General features: G+C 38.6%; 2 protein-coding genes across 3 annotated transcripts; one reads left to right on the forward strand and one right to left on the reverse strand.

Annotated features, from left to right (window-relative positions):
• Positions 1-180: 180 nt before the first annotated feature.
• Positions 181-6,555, reverse strand: mtrf1l (mitochondrial translational release factor 1-like). 2 transcript variants are annotated; one of them, XM_028603428.1, is made up of 9 exons: positions 6,430-6,555; positions 5,346-5,665; positions 4,846-4,925; positions 4,497-4,601; positions 4,033-4,111; positions 3,384-3,547; positions 2,706-2,823; positions 1,568-1,704; positions 181-1,044 (listed from the first exon to the last, which is right to left on the reverse strand). In XM_028603428.1, exons 2-9 carry the CDS (start codon positions 5,596-5,598, stop codon positions 835-837), a joined length of 1,146 nt encoding a protein of 381 aa, XP_028459229.1. In that variant the 5' UTR covers positions 5,599-5,665; positions 6,430-6,555; the 3' UTR covers positions 181-834. The 2 variants fall into 2 exon arrangements, with proteins under 2 accessions (XP_028459229.1, XP_028459228.1); XM_028603427.1 differs by having other exon boundaries at positions 5,346-6,555.
• A 1,815-nt stretch (positions 6,556-8,370) lies between these two features.
• Positions 8,371-12,256, forward strand: fbxo5 (F-box protein 5). Its single transcript, XM_028603610.1, has 6 exons — positions 8,371-8,540; positions 9,119-9,762; positions 10,236-10,406; positions 10,701-10,791; positions 10,993-11,223; positions 11,620-12,256. Exons 2-6 carry the CDS (start codon positions 9,143-9,145, stop codon positions 11,878-11,880), a joined length of 1,374 nt encoding a protein of 457 aa, XP_028459411.1. The 5' UTR covers positions 8,371-8,540; positions 9,119-9,142; the 3' UTR covers positions 11,881-12,256.
• The last annotated feature ends 5,312 nt before the right edge of the window (positions 12,257-17,568 follow it).

Below are 17,568 nucleotides of genomic sequence, written 5' to 3' on the forward strand. Positions count from 1 at the left end.
CTCTTGGGGAAACAACCAATTTGAATAAGTCAAGTTGGGCTTTTGAAAAAAAACAAAACGGTTTTCTGATATTTTAAAGACCAACAAATGAATCTATTATTCACGAAAATAATCTACAGATTAATCTCTCACAAAAATAATCATCAATTTCAGCCATACATGATACTTTGGACATTAGCATGGTTTCAACTTTCCCCTTTACTTGTTTTAACATTACATAATCAGAAGCACAAAACTGACTTTATAAAGGTTTGGTTTTTCCAGTTTAGTTTCAAAGAACTTGACCCCATCCATCATCTTTGGAATGAACTGGAATGCTGACTGTGATTCAGATCTTATTACTCAACATCAGTGCCCGACCTCAGTTTGAGTGTCCATATGCAACATTTGCAAAATCTGAAAATATTTAATAAAGTCTCAATAGCATAACATGTGTCTGCATCTGAGAGGCATCCGCTGCTGAATAAATGTTAACAGAAACTCAGGTGTTGGTAGGAATGATCAACTAATGAGACATTATTACAGATCATGTGTTATGATCACTCCATAGTTGGGTCATTTTATTAGCCACTTTTATGTTTGTGCTGACATTGATGTCAATGTCACACACTGGACATGCTACGCACATTAAAGTGGCTATACTTTTTTTTGTTGTCAGAAGCATTAAGACTTGGTCACCCTTTTAATCCATCATGGTCCTTTATCTCAGTTTTTCTTGCAGAATTTGAAGCGGAGTAAGAATTACCAAAATTACAGTGTTTAGCATGCTTTGCTAAAACATGGCGCAAGAAATTTCCATTCTATCACAATCCATATTTGTCAGATCCACATTCATCAGCTGTCCTGGTTGTTTTCTCCCAGCAGTTCTGCAAGCATCTCTTGGTTGGAGAATTCCTGTAGCGCAGAGTTCATCTCGTCCAGCAGATCCTCTCCCAACAGGAAGCTCTTAATGTCGTGCACCGTCATGCCGATACGGTGGTCTGTTATACGGTCCTGGGCAAAGTTGTAGGTTCGAATCTTCTCTGATCTGCCTTTGGTGCCAATCTGGAGGTGAAAGAGGAGGGTGAAGAAGAAACGTTTCCAGGGGGCAAAATTACTTGAACTTTCAAATATGTGGAGCTTTTATAATTGATTAATTTACTTGTTTGGCTGGTAATAACATGTTATTTAATTAACGGTAACGTAATAAAATTCAATGTCTAGTCCTAGATGTTTCACAAATAAACGTTTCATTCATTCATATTTAGAAAAGACACCATCACTTCCCTCACCTGTATTTTATATTATACTTTAATGTCTCCACCTGTAGATCACATTATGCTGTATATATCTCACCTTGTCTCACCTGTATTTTATATTATACTTTAATGTCTCCATCTGTAGATCACATTATACTGTAGATATCTCACTGTGTCTCACCTGTATTTTATATTATACTTTAATGTCTCCACCTGTAGATCACATTATACTGTAGATATCTCACTCTGTCTCACCTGTATTTTATATTATACTTTAATGTCTCCACCTGTAGATCACATTATACTGTATATATCTCACTGTGTCTCACCTGTATTTTACGCTGGTTGTAGCGTTTGCTAGTCTCCTCCTCTAGCTTCATGCTGTACAGTTTTGCTCTCAGAGCCTTCATGGCTTTCTCCTTGTTCTTTATCTGTGACCGTTCCTGCTGGCACTCTGCAACCACGCCTAACGAACACACACAAGTATTAAAGTACTATTCTTATGTGGGTAAGTTGTTCTCCTTTCATACCCAGTCTTCAGAGAAAGACAGACCCATGCAGACAGACGGCACTTAAACTAACTTTGATTGTTAAACATATGACATAGAACCTCATGTGAAGAAACAACAATATTGTAACTCCTAATAACACCTCTGAAACTTTTTGTTTAGCTGAAAGGGAACTAACTTGGCTTCAGGCTAAGGCTGGGAAATATATCAATATCGATATATGAGGCTAGATATTGTCTTAAATTTTGGATATCATACTATCGTAATGTGACAGAAGTGTTGTCTTTTTCTGGTTTTAAAGGGTACATTACAGGAACGTAATGGCATTTTCAGAACTTACAAGAGTGTTCTAGCTGTTGTATTATTTGCCTTTATTTACCCACCTAATCATTATATCCACATTATCAAAAATCTCATTGTGTTAATATTTTGTGAAAGCACCAATAGTCAACCCTACAATATCGATATTAAGGTATTTGGTCAAAAATACAGATTCAGGCCACATTAAGAAATTCGGACATGGCTTCGTTCTGTATCTATTTCCTATATTCCTTTGTTATAAAAACAAAAATGCTATTTAAAACCTTAACGTTCAGGAAATGACATGGGAAGAGAAGGAAGTAGCCTTTCCACTTAAAGAGAAATTTAAAACAAGAAATCCCAATTACAAATGGCTTGGCTTGGCTCTTTGTTGTGTTAAATTGCACCTTTCCACATTCTTTCAAGTTCTTTTATTAACAGTACTGTGGTGCACAGTGTTGATAGATAACTTAAGTATCATAAATACAATCTGTTGAGCTTTATAAGCTAAACGTAAAGTAGAAATAAAGCCAACAAAGGCTAAACATGTTTTTCCACTTGGGGATGGGCTAAGGATCTGTTCTTGTCCCACTGTTTAATAAGCTAAACTGTAATGTATGTTCTATCTATTATAATGCAAGGTGTTTACAGTTTTTACCTGTAGGCAGATGGACTATTCTGACTGCACTGTCTGTGGTGTTGACATGTTGACCTCCAGCTCCACTCGCTCTCTTAGTTTCTATCCTCAGGTCCTTTGAGTTTATAGTGAAAGAGATCTGACAAGAAAACACAAACACTCATAGTTTACGTACAGTTCATCTAAATTAACAGCAGATAAGCAGAACAAACCTAGTCCGATACATCCTACCTGCATGGTAAATCAGTGTAAAAATGAGGAATGGAGGCTAAACCAAGCAACATCATTTCAACAAATGACATTTTTTGCAGTTTGATTTCATGATATTCATAATAGACGGATTTATCAATAAATGCCAAAAAATATAAAACTTGCATTTTTGTATTTTGATATCAAAAGGCAAAAAAAAAGCAGGTTGAAATATAAACAACAACCAATGAAACCTCACATTGTTGAGTGCTTTCGCACAAACTAATCTTCACTGCGTGATATGTGATACGTATATTCCATTAGTACGCAATTCAGAAATATTTCCATCCAACATCTCATTTCAATAGGAAATGTCTCATATCAAGGAAACAAGATACTCTCCAAATGTTTTTTTTTTTTGTTTTACTTAATCTGTAATGATTCCTGTAAGAAAACTGGGATTTGAAAACTGGTTTGTTTGTGCCATCCATCCATCATGTAAAGCTGTACCTCCGTGGGTTGGGGCAGTACAGCCACAGTCATGGTGCTGGTGTGCATTCTGCTCTGTTTTTCAGTCCTGGGAACTCGCTGAACTCGATGGACTCCAGACTCAAACTTCATCCTCTTGTAGCTCTGAGGGCCGCTGATGCTGGCCGAGGCGTGACGTAGTCCACCTGGTAATAGGTTAGCAATAAGTACCTACTAAAATGTTACTGGTAACTGGTAGCAATGACATGTAGTTATTTCAAATGTCTATTTAAGCGTTTACATTTTCAACCTTTCCTTAAAAAAAAAGACATGTGACGCTTCAACTGCTGTCTCTTTTTCACACAGGGGTTTGCATTTTTTGTTGACATACATGTAGCTCTATCTAATTATCATCCCATTCTTACGTTCAGTCTCAAGATAAAACACAAAAATGTGTATTTGCCCACTATGATTCACCATCCGTCTTAATCACACTCTAACCCAGTTGCATGAATAGTATTGTCTTTAAAAAGCCACAAATTGAGCCAGTTTCAGTTTTATTTACTAAGGTTTTAAAATAGCAACTACTATGACGTCGATACAAATGAGGTGACAACTGAAATATTTGGTATGCTCTGGGTAAACTGAGCCCTTAATGTGGCTATAATTACAAGTGTCTGTGTCCGCTGACCTATTTCGCTGGTCATGTGCTCCAGGATGTCAAAGGACCAGCCGTGGTGCTGAGCGTAGCCCTGGTACATGTCAAACACCTTCAGAGGAGACAAGCCGGCATTTAAATACACAGAAAATTTAGTTTTTTTGTGTTGATTCATTATGAGCACTCTCTCTTCTTCACATCTTGAATCCCTCTTTATTTGTACTAAGGTTGTTTGTGTTGTCCTGATGTAAAATCATATGGTGTTTCTGAAAGCAGAGGCATTCCCAAGACTTAAAAACATTCATTTCGGTTTGTTGCAATTACCAATTTACATGGGTACCAAATGTGTCTAAGTTATTATGAAATCTATTTATTTATTAATTGTTCTCTATCTAAATAAATATGCGTTAACTTTCTTTTTCAGGTATTGTTTTAAAAAGTCTACAATCTTAACAAGAACGGTTTAAAATGACAAATATAAGGAAGTACTCCCAGACCTCATCGGTAAACAGCATGGCCTCCTGACCCCCGACACCTGCTGTAACTTCCAGGACAAGGTCACTCAGATCTGCCTCCTCTTCAGGGATCAACAGATCCAGGATCTGATATGTGAAGTAGATTGATTTGACAAAAAAACAAACTAAATAGATGCAATGTGTGAATAACTGAATATCTGAAGTGCAGCAAGTACAGGGCCAAAAAACAGCAAATGGAAACACCTGGAGTATGCTCATTGGTTTAACATTAGCTCTGGTAAATTTACTATGACCATACTAATCCTTCTTTTGCGTTCTGCTACTTTATGCTCCAGCAGCTTGTGGCAAAAATGAAATGTCACAATTCTACCTTTTGTCTAAGATGTTGAATATCTTGCAAACATCCTTCACTTTCCAGCTCAGCCAGTTCTTGCAGGGCTGGGTCTTCATCTTTGAGGAAAATCATAAAACATACAGTGAACTAGGGTTGTATATGATGATGATTATACAGCGACAATATCAATTTGTCACCCATCAGAAAGTTTGCCAAAATGTTTATACAGTGGTATCCATCCCTTTAATTTCTCTGATGGTACTGGACTGCTCTATGAGAAAATGTGTCAGGTATTTAAATCACTGGATAAGCCTGAAACAGTTATTACCATCTGGGTTGATCAATGAACAGTTTCAATTGCAATATATTTTCCTGAACAATTGACTGTGCCACTATTTATCACTATGTATTAATATAGAGTGATGGAAATTGTATCCACAATTGCCTCCCCTTACAGTAACATTAATGTTTGAATCCTGTCTACTTTAATTGAAAGTATTTATTGTCCTTGTGTGGCAGCAGAAGAGCAGTCTCACCTTTCAGGAGTGTCTCAGTCTCAGCCATCTCTTTTTGTTTGGTGTCCAGCTCTCTGATGCTCTGGATAAGAGGAGCCAGCAGGGACACTTTGGTCCTCTTAACCCTCAGTTCGTCCTCACTGTACTGCTCCTCTGTCACGCTGCTGTTGACTGCTCTCAAACATTCACTGTACTCTGTCTCCATCTTCTTGAGGTATTCCTGCAGAGACCTCTTGGCAAAAAGCTCATCCACAGAGAGTAACTTGGCCACCATCAAAGGTGTACCAGTGTGAAGACTTCTTGTAGTTCTGCCCCAGTAGTTATTGGCTTGTTTATGAAATCTGACAGTTTGCATGATGACATTTGGTGATTTTTGAAAACAAGGTATCCACAGACTAAAGACACAGTTCTTTCCTTTCGGAATGAGGTTTACTGCTCTTCTGTAAGCCATTGTGCAAGCAGATTTGTTTGGAAAATTTACTGTGTAGCAGAACAAACATATCCGGATATGACTTGGCTTTGGCACATGTTCCTCTATTCCGGAAGAAACATTCGGCCAAAATCCATTCAAAAAAGGGTATGGTTGTATATGTTTTTATTACTAACAAAATGTACGCCTCTGTAATTGCTATATTAAGATATAGTATGTATCCGACAGAGGCAATATTTAATTCGGCAATTCGCCATGTAGGTATTACGACAAGCAGTGCTTTATTTTTATGACATTTTAAAAAGAAATTAGCAGGTTTAGCTACATCACCAAACACAATCAGTTTTGTGCGGTATTTCTGTTGAAGACGACTACCACAACTTAACCGGATTTTTTTTTAATGTGGAATCACAAAATCCTAATAGATAAATCCAGCCCATTAATTCAAATGAGAGCATTTGAGAAAATAAACAACTCAGTGAGTGTTTCTAGCTAACTAGACAATGTGTGATCTTGAAATCAAAAAACAAACAGCCAAATGCCTCCTTTAGATATATCCTGTTGTCGAAAACATCGCTGCAGCTATAACTAAACCGGTCTCAGTCATATATTGTCTAAAGACAGCCTGGCAACCAATTATTAATGCTTGTTATACAAATGTTGTTCCTTTACCACCTTGTTGAAGGGCGCAGACATTTTGAATGTGACACGCATGCGCAGTAGAAAGACGTCTTCTTCTGTTTGTAGAATTCCGGTCATACATCTTTTTACCGTCCCTCTGGCAGGCAACGAATCCCACTATGGCCACGCCAAGACCCGCCCTACGAAGCAGCTCGATTGGTTGGGGTTAGGCATTCCACCTTGAGTGGTTAAGGTTAGGGTTAGGGGATTGGTCAGGGGATAGGACTTCTACATGTAAGCATGGACGCCTGGCCAATAGTAGTGTGTGAATGCTATTGAAGGGCGTGTCTTGGCGTGGCCATAGTGGGATCGCCTCCGGCAGTGGTGTAGACGCTGCTAAATATAAGCGTATAACTGCCCTCCAGAGGTCAAGGTTTGAACTACATTCTTCCAGTCCTGTGTTATGCAGGAACTGAAGAACTGCTTTGGAGATCAGTTGATGTTTCTCTTTGTGTCCAAACGAAGATGCAACAGAAAAAACCTGAACTCCAAGTCCTGCCAGCCTAACAAAGAATACTTTTCTTTCTGCCCTATACTTTCTTCTACATTATAGGAAAACATGACTACTGTCTCTAGACTAAAGACATATTTGCAGGGCCGGCTAAGGATTGTTCCCACCCATCATTATTTCACTTACCAACAACATAGAAAGCCCACTAGTGAAAGCAAAGGCAGATTTTTTTTAAAAGGTTTGTTGGGTGTCTCTAGTTTTTGGTCATTTCAATAAAAACATAATTATAGACTAATTTAAAAGTATGCACAGTGTAAGAACAATGTAGACAAATAATACAATTCTTAGGGGATAATGCAGGCCTAGCATTTCAGTTGATATTTTGGTTTACTGGTGCATATACTCATACCTAAAATGCCTTTTTTGCAGGCATTGTAGCAGGCAGTGAGTGCTTTCGGGGCAGTTGCCCGATTTGCCTGTTGCTCTTCTGCAGTTTTAATTGGAATGACTGTGTGGACACAATAAGATTGATGCTGGGATCATTATTTAATTAGCATTATGCACATTGGTATGCAAAGATGTTAAACGTCGGTGCTCAGAAGGTGCCCCCTCCCCACATCTACATACACAACATTCACACTTTCTCTGTCTCACTGCTGGCCTCAAATAGTTTTCTTATTTCCCTATTTCACTGTTTTGTATTAATGCAACAACAACAAAAAATACCTAATAAAGTTTGGTTATGTTTTGGGTCATAATTCTGCTATTGTGTATGTTGTCTTGGCCTGTCATGCACAACAAATACCATAAAGTGAAATGTTTCCAAACTACCACATCCTGCAACTTCCCCCACGTCTGGTTTCAGTGAAAGAGCCACATTCACACATTCCAGGCGGGGGTGGGAACTGAACTGTCCTGTGAAGACCGGTCTTTTAGCTCTTTTTCTCAAACAGTGGGATTCTGTCATGACAGAAGTTAGAAGTGGACAGCTAAATACCTTAAACTCGTTATCTATAAAGCCGAGGCGAGCTGCAGATTCAAATGATATTGTTATTGATAATTGTTGATAATGTTTAGCCTAAAGAAAATAAAACGAATAGGGATTGTGCACTATTTAAAACTAAAACTGTATCAGAAATATACACTTACTATCTAAAGGTTATTGTGCATTTAACAATCATGTCGATTTACCATGAACTCCTTTAGCAATATTAAGCTATAGAAATAAAAATGTTTGAATGTTCACCGTTCGCTACCTATTCAATAGCCCTGCTTATATTGTTGAGAGCCTAACACCTGATTCGGTTGATTTTTTACTAGTTTCAGATACATTAGTACTGTAGATATGACAAAGATGTAGGGAAATACGGGAAATACCCATAAACCAGTGGGGCCACGTTGACTGCGCGCTGACATCACAAACTTGTTGAAATCTCAGCTCCCATTGGTTGATGGTTTAAAAGGACAAAACCCCACTTCGCTGTGATTGGTTTGCGCCTTTTGCGCACGGATTTCAAATAGCTGCAGCAACTGGCGGATTTTCAGTTGTGGAGTATTTTATTTGGGTAGAGCGGGTGTCAGTCGAAAGTTAGCTCAGCGGCTAAAAGGAGGGAAGCAAGAGTCTGCTTTGGATAACGACATTACCAAACGTCAGGTAAGAAGCTTAACCTAATATCTTCCATCCTTTCAACTGCTAATATTAATATACATGTATCATGATGTTCTCAATGTTAGCTAGCTTCTTATTTACAAGCTACCGTTACTTGCCATACATCCCACATTGCTAGCGTAAATGCAGTTCAGTAACGTTAATTTAGGCTTTTTAATATTTAAATATTCTCCTGTTAATGTGCAACAGATCATAACCCCTGAGTAATTTCATGAAATAAGCCACTTACTTATTGTGCATTTAAATGCTGCAAACCAAAGTCGGAGTATGTTCACGTCACTGCTACGTTTCCGCCAAATCTAGCTATATCGCGCCAAAATCAATTATTTGAAAAAAAATAGTTGTCAGAAGAGTTTCCAACTGCATTCAAAGTTGATATGTTAACAGTTGAATAGCGTTATAGTTATATATCATTTTCCTTAATGTCAGGGAAACTAGTTTACTACGATTAGCGATAGCTAGCTAAGATGGCTTGCATGAGAGAAGCCATGTTGCTTGGCAGGCTTGACAGTCACATTCAGTATTTACTTAACATAATCTACTTATTTGTCTCCTTCATCCAGAAATATCCATACTGCACAGTGTATATGTTCCACTGTAAGAAAGCCGTGATGAAATTCCCTCGCTACGAAGCTACCATGGCAAACAAAATGGAGAAAAGCTCTGCTGCTGCTGCTGCTGAGTCCAGGGTGCTTAACCTCAAATCTTCTCCAGTGAAAGAGCCCATCCCCATCAAACCTCAGTGTCCACCTGCAGGAGTGACTACAGCCTTGTTATCTCTCAATAACAACACTAGAGCAGTCCACAACAAGGAAAACAGCACCAGCAGGGAGCATGACCGGATTCTGGATGAAGGGTTAGAGGACAGCGGCTATCTGTCTCTGCAGAATAGTCACATCGATGATCATCATGGGGATACGGAGGATGAACACATCCAGGCAAAACCTACAGTAACCAAATTGTCTTCTTCTGCTGCTACACACCAAGAAAAGGCAATATCACCAAATAATTCTCCCTCCAAATGTAAAGGGAGGACAGACTCTAACCCTCTAGTGACAGCTTCCACTCCTGTGGATTGTCGGAGGAGAGCAGCATACTCCCTGTCATCCACCCCATCAGACCATCACAATGACCCCAACCTGCCTATACTGAATTTCCAGCGGGCCGTGTGTGAAGAGCTTGCCAATTGCTATAAGAAGAATAAAAGGTAGGATTATGTTCTTAACAAAGGCTTTACTCCATCCTTGATTCACACATACACACAATCGGGTACCAGTTTTTGGTCAGTTTGTATTTAGAGGTGGGATAGAATAATCTTTCTGTAGAATATCTTACGATTCAAAATTGTAAAAGGGAGAAAGGAAATTCTTTTTTTAGTTTGTTTTCCCATCATGTCCTATATTAATTGAAACCATATTAAAGTGCTCATATTATGCTCATTTTCAGGTTCATAATTGTATTTAGAAGTTATATCAGAATAGGTTTACATGGTTTAATTTTCAAAAAACACAAATGTTGGGCGCTCGTTTTGCTGGGTAACTCTCTCAGGGCAGTGTAGCCCAGCCACAACTATATTCAAGTTTGATTCCTTGTTTCAGTTGTACCAAATGCGTTTAGACTTGCATGACTATACAATGTCCAGTAAATAAGTGAAATCACAATTGCTTTCCTGTGTCTCAGGTATGACTGGAGCATCGTCACAAAGGTAGCAGAGGATCATCTTTTGGACCGGGTGATCGGAGGCCAGATGGGCCGGGAGTACGTTGACATATTTTCATGTCTTTTGTCCAGGAACATGAGAAGCATCCTGATCAACATCCTGGCCCTGCTGGGAGACATGGACCTCATTAGGTAAATTTATAAATGCTTCACTATGTGGAGAGGGTTTTTACTCACAAGGGATGACCAATGTGCAATTTGAATTCCGTCTCTAAGGGTGTGTAAGGTGGCAGGTTTTTTCAGTCTGCTTAAAACCAAACGCAACTGCTGTAAACAAACTAATTAGTGTCCTTATTGATTAAATGTTTATGGAAGTAAACGTTTAGAGAGAAATGTAATTAAGATACTTGTCAAGAATTCTATTTTCTCTTATTTACTTTTTTTTTGTGTATGTTAATCATGAGTTCATGTTTTCTCTCCTCACAGCTGTAGGAAAGTGAGCAAGACATGGAGGAAGATAATCGGTGAGGATACAGCAGCTCTGAGCAGGTGTCAAAGAGCCGAGCAGGCACTCAGGGTGAGGAAACGCACACAAATCTCTCAAAAGTCACTCTAAAGAAACGTAAGCGGAGTTAGTTGCACAAGTCACAGCATATTATGTACAAGATTTGCAGGTATGTTTGGTTAAAGCTTTAAAGTGCTAAATGTGTCTGAAACTTACTCCATGTGTGCTTTCATGTTCTAATAATTATGGAACTCCTTTTTTCTATATTTTTAGGAGTCAAAGAGCTCTTTTAGTGAAAGGAGTTGTAGTCTGACAAGGGATGTAGCGGTGTCCAGGGTGGTGCTGTCCTGCATGCAGACCCTGTCCTCCTCAAGTACTCCTTCATCTTCTTCTTCATCTTCCTCCTCATCCACCCCAGGCTGCAGGATTAACAGACTGAATACCCACTCTCAGAAGCACCGACAGGCCAAAAACCAATGTACACGGTTCAATGAATATGTGCAGGTGAGCATTTGTGTATAAATTATTTTTGTTATTGATTATTTCCCTAAATTAACTTTATTGGTCTTAATGCATCAGAAAATGCTGAATGCCCATCACAATTGCCTAAAGCCCAAGGTGATGTCAACAACTGTCTTGTTCACCCACAAACTCAAAGATATTCAGTTAAGCGTAATGGAAGACCAGAAAAAGCAACAAATTCTCACATTTGAGAACCATCAAATGTTTAGCATTTTTAGTTGAACAATGACTAACAAGTAAATGATAGTTGTTAACTGCCCTACTATAAAGGTCATTAGAAGAAGCCCCAAATTCACACCATGAAAAAACAAACTATGAACATTTCCTTTTTTGGGCCCTAGCTTTAACAAACCTGCACGTTTTTGTTCTTCTGTCCAGGCCGCCAGCAGTCTAAAGCAGCACGAGTCCCTGCGTTCCTGCAAGCGCTGCGGCTCACCAGCGACACATTTGCCCGAGGTTCAGAGGGCCACGTGCACACGTTCCAGCTGTCTCTTCGACTTCTGCACCCACTGCCAGGAGGCCTACCACGACTCGACCCCCTGCAGAGTGGTGCAGCCCCGACCCTACTTCACCACCCCTAAAACCACCCCGATCATACCAGGCAGCGCCCGCAGCAAGAGAAACATCCGGCGCCTGTGAGTTTTTACTCACTGTCGGTTTTTAACTGGGTGGGTCATGTTTTAGCTGCTGGCTCGGACAGTGAGGAACGTTTTTTTTAACTCGAGGTCGGCCTGGAAAGTCTTCTGTATTTGCACTGACAATTAAACTTACTGAAGCACTTGTGGCGGCGCTGCTGGGACTATCAACCAGAAAGTGCCATCTGGCTAAAACTGTTGTCGTCTATGAGCGACCAACACATCTGATGCCAAAAAAAAGAAGAAATGCAGACTGATATGCTTGTTGTAAAAAATTTTATTATGTTTTAAAATGAAATGGATGTAAATATTGTACTGTCACTTTTAAGTTTTGTATTTTTTTTTTTTTAAATAAATGTTGGTCCTCTTGAGGACAGTTACATGTTCATATTTCCTGAGAAATAGACATTTCATAAAACTTATCTTGTGCTTTTGTGGTTCTTCGACATGCCATTTATCCCAGAGCTGACTGCAATTTTAGTTTGACCTGTAAAATGAGCGAGCAAACAAATCAGTCACTTCAGTTAGTACATGAAGGTATGAGTTTTATTTTACCATCAGTGATGTATTATTTATGACTACAGTTTAGAAATTAAACCCAAGATGTTATGCCAGTTTAATTCATCTGAGGAAAAACAACTGCGACCTAGTGATGTTATTTTAAAATACATAGAGAAAATAACAATGCATGACATGTAAGAGCTAGATCTATCTATATATTTTCTTTTTCCTCTTTTAGGTATGTTGTCTGCAGTTTAAGAATTATAACATGCAGATTAAAGCATGTACTATACGGATTATCTGAGATCACATTTAAAGTAAAAATACAAAATGAAAGCTTTTGCAGCCTAAAGCACTCTGACATCAAGAAGTCACTTATTTGTCCTTTTAATGAAGCAACTCATTCTTTTGTATATTTTATGGTTTAGATCTTATTGAACCATTTAAACTTAAAGGAAAACAGTTATTTTCCACTTCAACTATCTGTACGCATTTGCAATTTTTCTCCTTTGACTGGATGCACTTCTGCCAATTGTTTGAATACCGAACCTGCATTCACTTAACTTTGATTTGTTTTGTTTTTTCGCACTATTATATAATGTGGTTTGCAGAACACTTCGAGGTACTTTTCAGATAGTCATTTACTCGCAACATTTCCATTGACATATATACAACATTTCTAATGGAGGTAAAAAAAAACGTTTCCATAATCAGTATAGTCACTTGTAAAGGGACAACCACTAACCTAAATCATGTAGCCTGGTTGCGCCCTCCTACGTACTTCTCAATTATCGTTTTCCTTCAGTACTCTGTACAAATGAAATGTACGAGAGTCTGGTAGGACCAGTCTATTAATCATGGTAATTGCTAAAATATAGAAGCAAAGGGAGTATGAAAGCAGCTGTGATGTCATTGTGTGTTGGAACAAGAACTGTCCAACATACTGGACAGCGGGAGGTTATATCAGACTGCAGGGCAGCAGCTCAGGACTCAGCAGGGATGACTGCACGTTTGAACGTATGATTTGATTCACTGAGAACACAACGCGTTTTGGAGCTTTGCATTTGTTGTTTTAAAAAATGGAAACAGTTTGTGCTCTGTGTGTCACCCCCATTTTAAAAACTGTTCTGAAATGAATGAAGGCAAACTGTAAGACAAGGTCATGTCTTGATTTTCTTCAGCAGAGGGCAGCATTGTTTCCTCCTCATCTCTCGATTAACTGTTCCGCGTCTCCTCCACCTTTTCTTTCTAGTCAATAAACGAGCTACATGTATGGTTTTCACTGCTGCATATTACAGTACAACAGTCTTTTTATACTACAGCCACAGACCGCAACAACTAATATCATTAAAGAGGTCAGACCATAGAGACAATAGATATCATTTCCTCAATAATTAGTCAAATATATACATAAAAGGATTAATTAACAAATCTAATAATACATTGGATTCAACAGAAACTTGAAACAAGGAAACATTTCCATTCTCTATTGTGTATACATACGTATATTCTTAGCTGCACTGACAGATTCATACCGAGTGATTCAAATGTTGCTTCCCATACAAATGCAGATATGTAAATATCACTAGCAGTTATTGGTATATACTGCTGGAAACACTAAAGAAATGTGATATAATAATAATAAGCCAAGGCCATATTGTCCCTGCTGATTTTCCATCATACTTTCATCCTTATCGAACAGGTATTAAAATGCATTCTATGTGGTATTAAAAAGGTCTTTAAAAGTCTTAGGGGCGCCTGGGTAGCTCATCTGGTAGAGCCCATATATAGAGGTTTACTCCTCAACGCGGTGGCCGCAGGTTCGACTCCGACCTGCTGCCCTTTGCTGCATGTCGTTCCCCCTCTCTCTCTCTCCCCTTTCGTGTCTTCAGCTGTCCTGTACAAATAAAGGCCTAAAATGCCCAAACAATAATCTTTTTTTAATTAAATTTAAACTTTGCAGAAACCCTGCTCGGCCTCTGCGGCATAAATTTTGGTCATTCTTTTTGTCACGTGAACTTTCGGAGACTAAATAGCTGGAACACTGTTGTTGTAGCAGATCATTAAAGACAAAGAGGAACTTTTCTTCCAGTAAATCATGACACAAAAGTCAGTATGATGTTGGTCCCTGATAAAGGTTTTTCACATTATATTTGATTTATCACTCTCTTATTATAGGCTACTAGTAGTCATGCACTCACAGTGTGCTTTTATTCTACTTTATAATGAATTATAATGCCTCGTTATGAGCAGCACCAACTTGATGACGTGATTTTTCATACCAAAGCTAATAAAATTGTGTCTCTGCATATTAGTCAATTTATTATAGGTTTGCTTTTATTTTCAGAAAAAGACCTTTCTCATGACTTGGAGCGTTTGGGAAAATACCCGGGTAAAACAAACACTCATCACCCTTTAAAAAATTCCTCCCAGGATAAAATTAGCCTCAGACAGTTTTCCTTAAAAATGAAGTTTGTATTTGTCATTACCTTTTAGAAGTTTTGAAGTTTAGCATCACTGACATTAGATAGTTACCTCTGACATTTACAGGGTGACCCATTTGTCTCTCTTCTCTCTTGTAGCTGAGTTCATGTGTGTGTGTGTGTGTGTGTGAATGTGAGTGTGTGTGAGTGTTTTTTGATGTGATGATACAAACATCAGTCAAATTTCATTCATGTGTTTCATTGCATGAAAATTATCTGTTCAGCCGTCCTGACGTCCGTGACGTAAAAAAACCCTGCTTGTTGGGGGGGCATTTACATGTCTGTGTCCAGGGGCCCATTGTCTCATAATCTGTCCATGAACAAGAGCCTGACTGATACTGACCGAGTACGTTCATGTGACAAAAAACTCTTTCAACTCGCAAACATCAATCAACTGCAAATATCCACAATGTGCTCTTCTTTCAAAACAACGCACGCCAAATGTCTTCAAATGTTCAAATTTAACGCCACTAATCTGTTGTCTGAAGAAGAGCGACAGATGTGTTCATATACAGGAGAGAAGAGCAGCAGCTGTACACCTAACCTGTAAGAAAATGTCATGATGATGGAACTAAATGGACTATTTTGTAAAACATCAGAGGTGCTGATGTCACTGTGGTAAGCAGCTGCTGATTCATTTGTGCTGTGGCCTTTTACTCCCTTAGAGACTCACGATCATTTATCTGCTGATTTATTGATCGGCTGCTGAACCGTACACAATCAGGATGGCTGCTAATTGTAAAAGTCATTAGAGTTGGCTCCCTCGGTGTGTATGTGTGTGTGTGAGTGTGAGTGTGTGTGTGTGCGTGTGTGTTTGTGTGAGTGGTAATAAACTCACGTGTTTAAGGTGAAGTTATTTCATGAAATCCGAGACTATCCCCGCATCTATGATTAAGTATTGTACATGAAAGGCAAGAATTTCATTTTTAATTTAATTTAAAAGTGTTTTCCTGACAGCAGAATTAATCCATATCTTTCTTTTCTCCATCAGCCATGCTCACTCTTTTTCTGCTTTTTTGCATAAATTGCTCATTTCAGCCCACAGATAGAGGATGGGGGTTGTCGTAGGACAGGGCAACATCCGGACCATGTGAGCTATGTGTGTGTGTGTGTGTGTGTATGTGTGTATGTTTTTCAGGTTGATGATCTTGATGCACAGTGACTTCTGCATGTCATTTGGCCGTGTGTCACCAAAGTTGAACTGTAAAAAGCCCTGAAACGAAGCTGTCACTTGAGCGCCTGCAGAGAAATGAAGCAGGAAGTGAATAAAGTCCTCAGACTGAGGCTGAGTATGGAAAATGAAGCCTAGCTGGTGACTTTAAGTTGTTTTTTTTTATCTAAAAAAGGCCAAACAAATATGCCACGTAGCCTACTGTTGTGGTGTGAGAAGGCTTGTAATGAATGTCGGAAAGTTTACATTCTCCTTTTCAGCAACATCCAGCTCAGTCTTCAAGCATTTAAGAGGGATTTTTCCCTAGCAGTACACAGTCAGAAAACGGAGTCCATTGTAATGTCTTTTGTGAGCAGTTTGAAGGAATGTTAAACAATAAGATGAGCTTAGTTTAGAAGAGTTACTGGATTTCAATTTTACTCTTCATTTGCATTTACTTTTGTGACAGGATCATTGCCATTTATTACAACTTGGGTCTCATTTGTAAATAAGGGGTTTAGACATCTGGCTGAATTGTTTGTGTAAAATCACTCTAACGCTCTCAATGCTTGTGTGTCTTGGCCTGTCTGACTCCATTTGAGCAATGATGCCATAGTCCCTAATTGCAGAAAATATCTTTGGTGCACCAAACGTTAAAAGAATCAATACAAATGATGACTAAAACTACTTAAATAAGACCCAGTCTGTAATAAAAAATATTAAAAATGTTTTTCTTTCAAAAATACTTTTATCATTATAGTGCATAATTTCTTTCCAGCACAAAGATATCTACAAGTTTGAAGTTTTATTTTCCTTTGTGCACAGCTCTGCAGCCTCGCCAGGTAAATCTGTTGAACGTTTGCAGTCTGGGAGAGGCATTAGTGATGTATAAGAATATAAGAATAAGGTGTTATGACCTGAAGAGGCTCATAAAGCATGTATGGGTGTCTCCAGCAAGCAGTTTTCAACGTAGAAGGAGGAGCAAGCAAGCAAGCAAACACAGACAGACAGACACACACACACACACACACACACACACACACACACACACATGCACAGTGCTTGGTGTTAAAAGGCTGCAGCCCTCTGTTTCTGTCTGTTTTTACTCCGTTTGGTCCATTAATATCAGCAGTGATGAGAGTTAATGAGTGAAGCCCCTCCATAAAGCAGGCAGTAATCACAAATGTCCAGGAGAGCACGCACGCACACATGCGCCCACACACACACACACACACACACACACACACATATATATATATATATATATATATATATACACACACAAAAAAATATGTATAAACAACAACAATGCTTACACAAAAACAGACCTACAGTATTAACCAGTCTGTCATTTTCAAATAATTAATATTTCCCAAGATTTTTCATGAAAAAAATAAACATTGAAACAAATTATAGAGGAACTTGGAATGTCCTTCAAGGAAAAGTGCAAGTTATTTTTCATTTATTACATATTACATTGAGATTATATTGTTGTCATAATAATAACTTCCTCAGACTTTTAATCTTGTGTCACCACCAGATCAAAATTTTACTTTGT

This window comes from Perca flavescens, chromosome 17 (genome assembly GCF_004354835.1).
Source record: "Perca flavescens isolate YP-PL-M2 chromosome 17, PFLA_1.0, whole genome shotgun sequence".
Lineage (NCBI taxonomy): Eukaryota > Metazoa > Chordata > Actinopteri > Perciformes > Percidae > Perca > Perca flavescens.

Coding starts and splice junctions, on each gene's coding strand:
- mtrf1l (XM_028603427.1), bottom strand. CDS start 5,775: ATGGCTTACAGAAGAGCAGTAAACCTCATTCCGAAAGGAAAGAACTGT. Junction 3,548..4,032: donor GCACATGACCAGCGAAATAG/GTCAGCGGACAC, acceptor ACCTATTACCAG/GTGGACTACGTCACGCCTCG. Junction 2,824..3,383: donor TACTGCCCCAACCCACGGAG/GTACAGCTTTAC, acceptor TTTTCTTGTCAG/ATCTCTTTCACTATAAACTC.
- fbxo5 (XM_028603610.1), top strand. CDS start 9,143: ATGTTCCACTGTAAGAAAGCCGTGATGAAATTCCCTCGCTACGAAGCT. Junction 10,792..10,992: donor GAGCCGAGCAGGCACTCAGG/GTGAGGAAACGC, acceptor CTATATTTTTAG/GAGTCAAAGAGCTCTTTTAG. Junction 11,224..11,619: donor GGTTCAATGAATATGTGCAG/GTGAGCATTTGT, acceptor TCTTCTGTCCAG/GCCGCCAGCAGTCTAAAGCA.